Source organism: Gigantopelta aegis, chromosome 7 (genome assembly GCF_016097555.1).
Source record: "Gigantopelta aegis isolate Gae_Host chromosome 7, Gae_host_genome, whole genome shotgun sequence".
In the NCBI taxonomy this organism is placed as follows: domain Eukaryota; kingdom Metazoa; phylum Mollusca; class Gastropoda; order Neomphalida; family Peltospiridae; genus Gigantopelta; species Gigantopelta aegis.
In genome coordinates, this window is record NC_054705.1 from 24,766,682 (window position 1) to 24,778,169 (window position 11,488).

General features: G+C 37.7%; 1 protein-coding gene across 1 annotated transcript in view; it reads left to right on the forward strand.

Annotated features, from left to right (window-relative positions):
* Positions 1 to 5,974: 5,974 nt before the first annotated feature.
* The window catches only part of LOC121377988 (alpha-amylase-like), a 9,013-nt gene continuing 3,499 nt past the window's right edge, over positions 5,975 to 11,488 (forward strand). Inside the window, exons 1-2 of the mRNA XM_041506085.1 lie at positions 5,975 to 6,156; positions 10,834 to 10,967. Coding sequence (XP_041362019.1) covers positions 6,111 to 6,156; positions 10,834 to 10,967 — 180 coding nt within the window. The 5' untranslated portion in view covers positions 5,975 to 6,110. The remainder of the gene's footprint in view (positions 6,157 to 10,833; positions 10,968 to 11,488) is intronic.

The window sequence follows — 11,488 nt, forward strand, 5'->3', positions numbered from 1 at the left end:
GTCAAGTAATTTATGTGGATTAAAGAGAAGCGCCTTGTCATAAATTAGAGCGTTTGTTTACACTGTGCATAGAGGCGTTGGACGGAGCTGACGTCACTTCGCCCCAAGCTATACCACCGGACGTCACAAAAACGAAACAAAATTGCTGCCCCCAGCAATAATCAAGGTTTTTTATTAACTCTAAAATTACGCATTTATCATTTGTTAAAGTGTCAGTATGTGTTGGTGGTCCGGGTATGCATCTTTCCGACATATAAGGTTCTTGTTGGAGTTGACCCTACCTTTAAGTGTCAGTATGTGTTGGTGGTCCGGGTATGCATCTTTCCGACATATAAGGTTCTTGTTTCAGTTGACCCTACCTTTAAGTGTCAGTATGTGTTGGTGGTCCGGGTATGCATCTTTCCGACACATAAGGCTCTTGTTGGAGTTGACCCTACCTTTAAGTGTCAGTATGTGTTGGTGGTCCGGGTATGCATCTTTCCAACACATAAGGTTCTTGTTTGAGTTGACTGTCCCTTTAAGGCCTGTCTACACGATCATACATTTGTCCAAAAACATTGTTGGACATGCCGGGACTAATGGGTGTATACTACCAAATCAAATCCCATAGACGACAATAGTAACATATGTGGCTAAAACTCCTACCTGCAGCGTATCAATCAACATAAATGCCACGGATATAAATACTACCACCCCTCACACTTAAAGTGAATCAGAAAAAATTGTGGGTCAAGCTGCTTGTTTCTGAGATAACGGGTAGCGTCTATGACTACCCTATTTCCGCACAAAATTCTAGTACTTTTTTTACAGGTACCCCATACATGTTTCAAGCACAAGGCTACTTGACACATTGGTGCTAGATGAAATAAAATTGCATATTGTTTTTACCCAGATGAAACTATTATTTTTTACAACCAACACACTCACATTTATAACCAATCACAGGACTTGTGGTGTTCACTTCTCTATCAAAAGTTGGGTGCACCTCGAACTTTGACCCAGCCGGAAGTTATTTGGTTTAGTACTACCTATACTGATAACATACATTTTTCAAAAAGTGTCCAGCTATGAGTCTTTATGACAACCAGTGTCTGGTGTATTCTGACATAAACTGACTACCTGACTGAAACTTGTTTCTACAGTGCAACCTAATATAATGTACACCTCAAAAGGCGTATATATTGCACACAGTTTTCTACAAATGCAATATGTCATATTAAACAACAAAATGTTTTAAAATAAAACTGCTGAAGATATTTACTTTCAGTTGGGTGTGTGTACTCAGGTATATATGTAGAGACAACAAAGATAGTCAGAGTACCTCTACCCCTTTAAAGAATTCCATTAAAACACATGCACTTGATTGACCCCTAGATTATGAAGACCTTAACAGGCACATCAAAGAAATATCAGTATTAAAAAATACACTGTCTGAGGAAGGAAACAGCCAACATGACTGTACCTGTATGAAGTAACGACTTAATGTCCTGAACATTAGTGTTGGGAGGAAATCCTGTATGCTGGGTGTGGGTGTCTTCAAGTTACCAGGTGTGGGAATTTCAAATCCTTCGGCCATACTGATTTTCATAATGAATCATCAAAACCATTGCCAGCCACCAATATTCCTGACTATATTTTATTTATAGCCTACTGTAGTTGGAGGTTTTAATAGTTGTGATATCTGGAATTATCATGTAGCTTTCACATATTTATTTTTGATTAATTACTGAAAAAAGCTATTTTTAAATGACAAAATTATCCGAACATCTATTTTCTTGCATTATTTTCTAATCCAGATCGATACAATATGTATATTGGATGTATTCTTACAATCTGTAATTCAGCATTTTATTTAGCTAGTAACATTAGGTAATACAGCTTTAACAATACAATAAATTATCAACTTAATCCAAGGCAGATAATCAAATCTGAAAAAAATTGGTTCTGAATCTAGTATAAACTCAAAATGCTCTTCATGAGAGCTAAGTGATTATTAAGAAGAAGAAAATTGATCTGGAGATCTAAATATATGTTTAACAACCTTATTGTTATGTATAAATAAGAACAGAAGGCAAAATAGTGACAACAAATTTAATTATGTTTTTGGTAAACTTTTTCTTCAAATTTACTCTAAATTTTGCATAAAACTACAAATTTGTCTAAAATATACCTTAGCACCCTACAAATATCTCAAAATGACAATAAAATTCAAGTTCTTTACAAATTTGAGTTTTCAGAATTTCATACATGAAAAATTAACTATGTTAATGGAAACTAAAGACATTAACCCATTATTGGCAAATGCTATTTTTAATATAAAAATAAATTGCTATTAAAATCTTAGTTCAGGTTGCCTATATATAATACCATATTTAAGAGCAGTTGTATATGGCAAGTCAAATACCATGTAAAGCGAAATTATTGAAATCTTTACAGTATGAATTATAGGCCAAAACCAACCTTTCCTCAGTGCTAACTTTGATTCAAACTCCATTCAGAGCCATGTACAGAGATTATTGTCAAGGTCAAGGTCATTGTGAACTTGCATGGCCCAGTGACGGCTAATTAATCAACCAGTATAATTTAATTAAATAAAATGACAAAATTATAATATTTTTTATTATGCACTGAATATGTGCTATAGGGTGTATACTACTAAATCAAATCCCATAGACGACAATAGTAACATATGTGGCTAAAACTCCTACCTGCAGCGTATCAATCAACATAAATGCCACGGATATAAATACTACCACCCCTCACACTTAAAGTGAATCAGAAAAAAATGGGGGGGGGGGGGGGGGGTCAAGCTGCTTGTTTCTGAGATAACGGGTAGCGTCTATGACTACCCTAGTTCCGCACAAAATTCGAGTACTTTTTTTTATAGGTACCCCATACATGTTTCAAGCACAAGGTTATTTGACACATTGGTGCTAGATGAAATAAAATTGCTTTTTTCTTTTTTTACCCAGATGAAACTATTAGTTTTTTTTACAGCCAACACACTCACATTTATAACCAATCACAGGACTTGTGGTGTTCACTTCTCTATCAAAAGTTGGGTGCACCTCGAACTTTGACCCAGCCGAAAGTTATTTGGTTTAGTACTACCTATACCGTGTGTTCATTTTAACTAGTTGGGAACCCTGATAAAATCGCTTATTTAAATACATTGCTATGCTTAAGACAACCATTTTTTTTTTTCAAAAACAAAGTAGCCTCCAACTTAATTTTTGCCCCATTCTTTTTGTTTTCTAAATTCTAAACAAACTTCAAAACCCTGCAACAAAAGTGGACACATTTAAAGTCCAATAATGTTGCATCGTGTAGACAGAAATTTATACGAACGTAAACAAGTGGGAACATTTGCCCCGGCATTTTCCAACAATGTTTTTGGACAAATGTATGAGCGTGTAGACCAGGCTTTACATTCAGGTACATGTATACACGTCGTGTTGGTATTAAACAAATAACCCACTGACAGCAAAATATTAGTAACCGAGTTACTAATGGTAAATACCAAATGGGTTTATGACATGGATATTATGGGTAAGTTATAGGATAAATATATTTATTACCCATTATGGTAGAACCATTCCAAGTAAAGTGTTGGGGATGAGCATCACAAAAAAACTTTTTACGTGGTGGTTCACCAACCTGACTTCTCTCTTATACTACAGTCACATATCCACCATTCGGGATAAGGCACCCGTACGGGCCAAAATTTCGGGGGAAATTTGCAAAATCTCACGGCGGCCGCAAGGGTGCCGTGGCTATTCTGCGGGAGCCTTTGCGTTCGTATCTCGCCGTAGGGCGCATCGGAAGCTTTCAGCGCGGAGTTAAAAGTTCCCGATGTGTCGTAGAAATGTTTACTGGCCGTAAGCCCGTAGACACGTCGTAGACAGCATCGCACGGGCACCACACGGGCCCAGTACGGCCCCGACAACATTCGTACGGATGCTATGATTTTAGGACGGAATTTCGGCCCCACAGATCGTACGGCACCCGTACGATTTCCAAAATCATCGTACGAGTATCTTACGATGTCCGTGCGAGTCCCTCATGAGCCCCGTATGATGTGTACAAATTTTCCAGATATCTCACGGCTCCTGTCCGACTGTCGTGCGGCGTCCGTAGGATTATCCTGCGGTACCCTTGCAGCTTACCCACGGACGCCTCGCGATTGGAGTCGAGAAAACATGAAAGGGCACCGCGCGGGATCCGCCGAATATGTGACTGCTACACACAGTTCAATTCAATTCAATTCATTTATTAACCTTGAACATTTACAGTTCATCAGTTATACATACAAATGCATATACAACAATGACACAATGGAAGGTGTTGGCATGAAAAGGACACGGAGAATATAAATGCTTTTGTATAGAACTCTGTATATAGACAATTTAACTATCGATTCTCGTCTTTTAAACATTTTGAACAGATATTTCCCTAATTTACATAAATCATTTGCATTGCTAGTTGATAGTAATTCTATCAATTTAAACATAGATGGATGGATTCTATAATATTTCTTGATATATAAAATTCTATAATCACTGAAAAAGGGACAACATAATATCGCATGAAACTCGTCCTCAATTTCACCTATTTTACACAAGACAAACAATCGTTTAGATCCACTTATGTTATGATAGCGTCCAACTTCAATAGCTAAACTTTTGATGATAATCTTATCTTTGTAATACATTTTTTATATAGACTTGGAATAGGTTTCATCAGGTAATTTGGTAAAATATGCTCTTTTACTAAATATTTATACAAATATGAACATTTGATAGACGTGTCCAGAAGCCCATTAAGATCTTGCTTAAACTGGTCCATAATTCTCTGTTTTATTAATAACAAATTAAAATTATAGTTTAATGCTTCTTGGTTACCCCACAGTTCATATAATCCTAATGAACACAGTATTTGCCTTATTTGTCTTGCCCAGTTATTACCTGTATTACATTTTGATCTAAGTTCCACATATGCAGAGTACAAGATACAATTCTTTACAGATGCCGCAGATCCCTGCCATACCCCCGATTTCCCGAAATCATAGAAATTCGTACGGGGCCCGCTGCATATGTGACTGTAGCATTAGAAACCACTAATGAATATTTATTTATTTAAACGTGTGTGTGTGTGTGTGTGTGTGTGTGTGTGTGTGTGTGTGTGTACTCTTCAAAAAAAGTAGGGGAACCTGAAATATTAATGTTATACGTTTTGACCACAGACATCCTAGTAAAGAACGTTCAGGTCTGTTTATCAACGCGCCGAAACACATTCCATAGTTTTCATATGCATCATACAGTTGCCCCGTACACATGCGTGGGATGTCATACTCGACTTTGACAATTTCCAGGAAAGTCTATTAATCACTGTGGAACATTATTTCTGACAGTTGTTATTGTTTTGTTTTTAGTCATTTTTATTGTTTGAATTTGCGATTTACTGATAAAAAAAACGTCAACTTTCAAATTTCACTTCTGACTCCAATCGTCCTTCAAGATCTTTGGTGGTCATAAAACCTACTGTAATAGTGAACTACCGGTTGTAATGTTTGCCCAATTAATTCACTATTATCATATAACCATTCCTCACAGCTAATATACCGTACAATTTTGGCAATTGTAAATTCTTATTAGAGTTCCCCTACTTTTTTTGAAATATATATATATATATTTCTTTACTGTATTGTTTGTTTGTTTGTTTGTTTGTTTGTGTGTGTGTGTGTCTCTCTCTCTCTCTCTCTCTCTCTCTCTCTCTCTCTCTCTCTCTCTCTCTCTCTCTCTCTCTCTCTCTCTCTCTCTCTCTCTCTCTCTCTCTCTCTCTCTCTCTCCCCACCGACCAGTTAAAATTATCTTGAACGATCCTTGATGATGTCTTTTAAAAGTTCAAATCTGATGGTGGATAGTTCAAACATTAATAAAACTGTCCGTTCGTCCGTCCGGTCGTTCTTTGTTCATTCCATTATTGATTGCTTACCGCACGATTCTTATCTTCGAATGGTTGGCGTACTTCTGATAGCCTCACAAAATAGTTTACGGTTTTTTTTAGAACTGTTCGTTCATTTTGCTTATCTGCACACCTGGTAATCACCCATGTCCGAAATCCAGTTTTTTCTTCTTCTCCTTGCCATTGCTACCGGTAAGACAGTGAAAAACATTTATAATCTTTGTAATTACATGTTTTAAAAGTACGTGATGTAGCTGTGGTTGTCCTAACTGTTGTCGTCGTGCCCGGGCTAGTTATCATATGGTGGATAGAAATAGAATGTTTGTTTGTTGTAATCTCTTATACTTGCTAATAGCTATATTAATTCAATTCAGTTTCGGGGGCTGGACGTAGCCCAGTTGTAAAGCGCTCGCTTGATGCGCGGTCGGTCTGGGATCGATCCCCGTCGGTGGGCCCATTGGGTTATTTCTCGTTCCAGCCAGTGCACCACGACTGATATATCAAAGGCCGTGGTATTTGTTATCCTGTCTGTGGGATGGTGCATATAAAAAATCCCTTGCTGCTAATCGAAAAGAGTAGTCCATGAAGTGGCGACAGCGGGTTTCCTCTCTCAATATCTGTGTGGTACTTAACCATATGTCCGACGCCATATGTGTTAAGTGCATCGTTAAGTAAAACATTTCCTTCAATTCAATTTCGGTTCAATTAAGTTTAATGTACTAGTATGTATCAATACACCCCTATGAGGCAACCATAATGTCATGAATATACAAGCACGTTACAAGTGATGTAAGAACGCAATGTACAATATCAAATAATTAGATAAATGGATATATACATAACAATATATGATATAGCATATTGTCACTGCGTCCCCTATTTTAAAGCAATTGTGTACACATTGTGAAACCACTGATAACAAAGTTGTCCAGTAGAAGACGGTAGAGTTGGTGGTTCGTGTAATTTGTAACTGACGGACAAATACTATATAAAGTTTAAAATATATAATTTGTCCTGAGGTTTATACAAGTAATATGTAATGTTTTTTCTGTTCTTGTTTTGTGTGTGCGTGTTCGTGTGTCTGTGTGTGCGCGCATGTGTGTGCGTGTGTGTGTGTGTGTGTGTGTGTGCGCGTGTGTATGTCTGGGTGTACGTGTGTGTACGTGCGTGTGTCTCTGTATGTGTGTGTGTGTGTGTGTGTGTGTGTGTTGTTGTTGTTTTGTTGTTGTTGGGTTTTGTTTCTTGTTGTTGGTTTTTTGTTGGATTATTATTTTTTTTTTTTTTATTTTTTTGTGTTCTGGGTGTTTTTTAATGTACAGAGCAAAAAGGAATGTGAATATTTTAATATATATATAAATGATAAAAGAAAACAAGTGTACAGTATATATGTATTTAAAAATAATTATAAGAAATAATCTCCTTTTACATGTTTCATCAAATATCTTCCTATATATATTGTTGCATGGTGATGCAATTGAAAATAGGTCTAGAATGTTCACAAGACATTGGTATTTTTAACAGACACAAAAGGTGATGGGATTCAAACTGAATAATTGAAAATAAATCAAAGAAAAATAAATTAACATTCGCGTTTCTTGTGTCGATCAGTATACATGTTGTGGCTGTCTGTCGGTGCCGTTATCGCAAAGGTCGTCATATGGTATGCTGAGTATTTCAAATGACGCACCGGCCTCGGCGGTGTCGTCGTTAAGCGATCGGACATGAGGCTGGTAGGTACAGGGTTCGCAGCCCGGTACCGGCTCCCACCCAGAGCGAGTTTTAACGACTCAATGGGTAGGTGTAAGACCACTATACCCTGTTCTCTCTGAATAACCACAAACAATAATTATTAACAACTAACCCACTGCCCTCGACAGACAGGACAGATAGCTGAAGTGTCTGCCCAGGACAGCGTGCTTGGATATAAGCACACAAAAAACTTGAAATGAGTTAAAATCTCCTGACGTTTCTATGCTCTCTGTGGGGGCGGGATGTAGCTCAGTGGGTTGAGTACTCGCCCGAGGAGCTTGCATCGCAGGATCAAACCACCTCAGTAGATCCATTCAACTGATTGGGTTTTTCTCTTTCCCACCAGTGCACCACAACTGGTCAAACGGCGTGGTATGTGCATATAAAAGATCCCTATAAAAGATCCTTTGATACTAATGGAAATATTTGGTGAGTTTGCTCTCTAAGACTCTGACAGAGTTACCAAATGTTTGCCGATGATTTATTAATCAATGTGCTCTAGTGGTGTCGTTAAACAAAACAAACTTGAACTTTAAATATGCTCTTTGTGGTGTCTATAATTAGGCGTTTTACTCCAACTGTAGTATACACTTAAAGAAATCATGTACATGTGAAATAAATTATGGTTTTTTGTTTTTTTAAATATCTTAAAACTATATATATATCTAAAAATCCCAACGTTTCGTTAATAAATGTTTAACTTCCTCAGGGAATAAAACAACAAAGGGCATTGAAACTAAAACCAGACTAACACATTATGAATAGAATGAAAACAACAAAGGGCATTGAAACTAAAACCAGACTAACACATTATGAATAGAATGAAAACAACAAAGGGCATTGAAACTAAAACCAGACTAACACATTATGAATAGAATGAAAACAACAAAGGGCATTGAAACTAAAACCAGACTAACACATTATGAATAGAATGAAAACAACAAAGGGCATTGAAACTAAAACCAGACTAACACATTATGAATAGAATGAAAACAACAAAGGGCATTGAAACTAAAACCAGACTAACACATTATGAATAGAATGAAAACAACAAAGGGCATTGAAACTAAAACCAGACTAACACATTATGAATAGAATGAAAACAACAAAGGGAAGGAAGGAAATGTTTTATTTAATAACGCACTCAACACATTTTATTTACGGTTATATGGCGTCAGACGTATGGTTACGGACAACACAGATATTGAGAGAGGAAACCCGCTGTCGCCACTTCATGGGCTACTCTTTTCGATCAGCAGCAAGGGATCTTTTATATGCACCATCCCACAGACACGGTAAGACATGCAACGGCCTTTGATATACCAGTCGTGGTGCACTGGCTGGAACAACAAAGGGAGCACTGAAAGCCAGCCACAGCCACTGAGCTGGGCATATTATTTTTATTAATGTACAATATATAATGTATAATACACAAAACAAGACATCATGTACAACAACAATAAATTTGTCATTATATATATATATATATATATATATATATATATATATATATATATATATATATATATATATATATATATTGTTGACTGTTGTTTCGTATCATTTTAATAATGAGTTGGTAAAAACTGGAGGTATTTCTAGAGCCGTATATAGCGTAGCGGGTGGGGGTGGCTGGGGGTGACGATATTGTGCCCTAGAAAAAGACGAAACGGTGTCATTCCTTTCTATTTTAAATAAAATGTCCAGTTGGTAAATATTAATTTTTAAGCCCTTATTCTTACTTTACCGGCTTCGGTGGCGTCGTGGCAGGCCATCGGTCTACAGGCTGGTAGGTACTGGGTTCGGATCCCAGTCGAGGCATGGGATTTTTAATCCAGATACCAACTCCAAACCCTGAGTGAGTGCTCCGCAAGGCTCAATGGGTAGGTGTAAACCACTTGCACCGACCAGTGATCCATAACTGGTTCAACAAAGGCCATGGTTTGTGCTATCCTGCCTGTGGGAAGCGCAAATAAAAGATCCCTTGCTGCTAATCGGTAGAGTAGCCCATGTAGTGGCGACAGCGGGTTTCCTCTCAAAATCTGTGTGGTCCTTAACCATATGTCTGATGCCATATAACCGTAAATAAAATGTGTTGAGTGCGTCGTTAAATAAAACATTTCTTTCTTTTTTATTCTTACTTTAACTGGCTCCAAATTGCTTAAGGACAGGTTCCCAACAGCCCTACTTCGGACAGCTCTGTAGAATTTTTCACAATTTAGTTCTTTCTATGGTTGTAATTAAGTCTAAACAAAATTGTGTTTTTCCGGGAACCCGACCCTACCTTAGACAAACGGGCTAACTCATATTTTCCGAGGCATTTTTAAAAAATTAATATATAAATTTTAAAAAGTACATACATAACATGTTATCTGGCTCCTGCGCTTGCTGTAACCTCACCGTGGTGCAGGGGTGTGACATTTTCTTTGAGAATGACCAATAGAGCACAAATCGGGATACAATTAAAATTTTGAATAAAAGTCAGTATCTATCTGTGATATTTGTATTTTTGCACAGTTCTTTACACTGTGTTTTTATTTAAATCTTGAATTTTTATAGTGATGTTGATCATCACTTTATTTGTTTGCATTACCATAGTTTGACACCCAATAGCCGATGTATTATTCGTGCTGGTGTGTCGTTAAACATGCATTCATTCCGAAGAGGGTTGTATGTAGTATTAAAAAAATATATATATTAAAAGATGAATAAAAGAAAAAAAAAACCCTGTCGACCGACATTACGTAATTTTTACAGCGAATTTTTTAGGCATTAAAATTTAAGAATAAAATCATCTTATTACAAGACGGGGGGCGTAGTCCAGTAGTAAAGCGCTTGCCTGATGCGCGATCAGTCTAGGATCGACGCCAAATAACCGTAATTTAAATGTATGGTATGGTATGATATAGTATGGTATGATATGGTATGGTATGGTATGGTATGGTATGGTACGGTATAGGGATTAACGTGTATATTCATAGCAAGCTGTTTTAGCGCACGCCTGTCATGGGCATAGGTGCCGGTCTGGGCCGGCTCCTCCGTCCAGGACAAAATTGAAATGTGTTTAGTACGCCTTTAAATAAGGTACTTTTTTTTTCTTTTTTTTTTTTCAAATTTCAGCCGGCGGTTCGGTGTATGAGGGCGATCCCCACTGCGCCCACGGCCACGACTCCATTGTACACCTGTTCGAGTGGCGCTGGGACGACATAGCCAGAGAGTGCGAGGTCTTCCTGGGACCGTACGGATTCTGTGCGGTGGGGGGGGGCGGGGGGGGGGGGGGGGTAGCCAGAGAGTGCGAGGTCTTCCTGGGACCGTACGGATTCTGTGCAGTGCAGGTGGGCATATCACAAAGAAAGGAATGTGCGTCTAGCGAGATTAAACTACGTTTTTTTTTACATATTATTATTTCGACCCCTGATTGATATATTGATAGAGATAGATGAAGAGATACTGAGACGGAGTAAGAGAGATATACATAGAGAGACAGAGACAAAGAGAGACAGGCATATTTAGTCTAGAATGAAAGGAAGAATAAGTTTGTTTTGTTTAACGACACCACAAGAGCACATTGATTAATTAATGATCGGCCATTGGATGTCAAACATTTGGTCATTTTGACATGTAGCCTTAGAGAGGAAACCCACTACATTGTTCCATTAGTAGCAAGGGATCCATACCACATACAGGATAGCACATACCACGGCCTTTGATATATCAATCGTGGTGCACTGGCTGGAACGAGAAATAGAGAGATGGAGAGAGATGGAGTACAAGA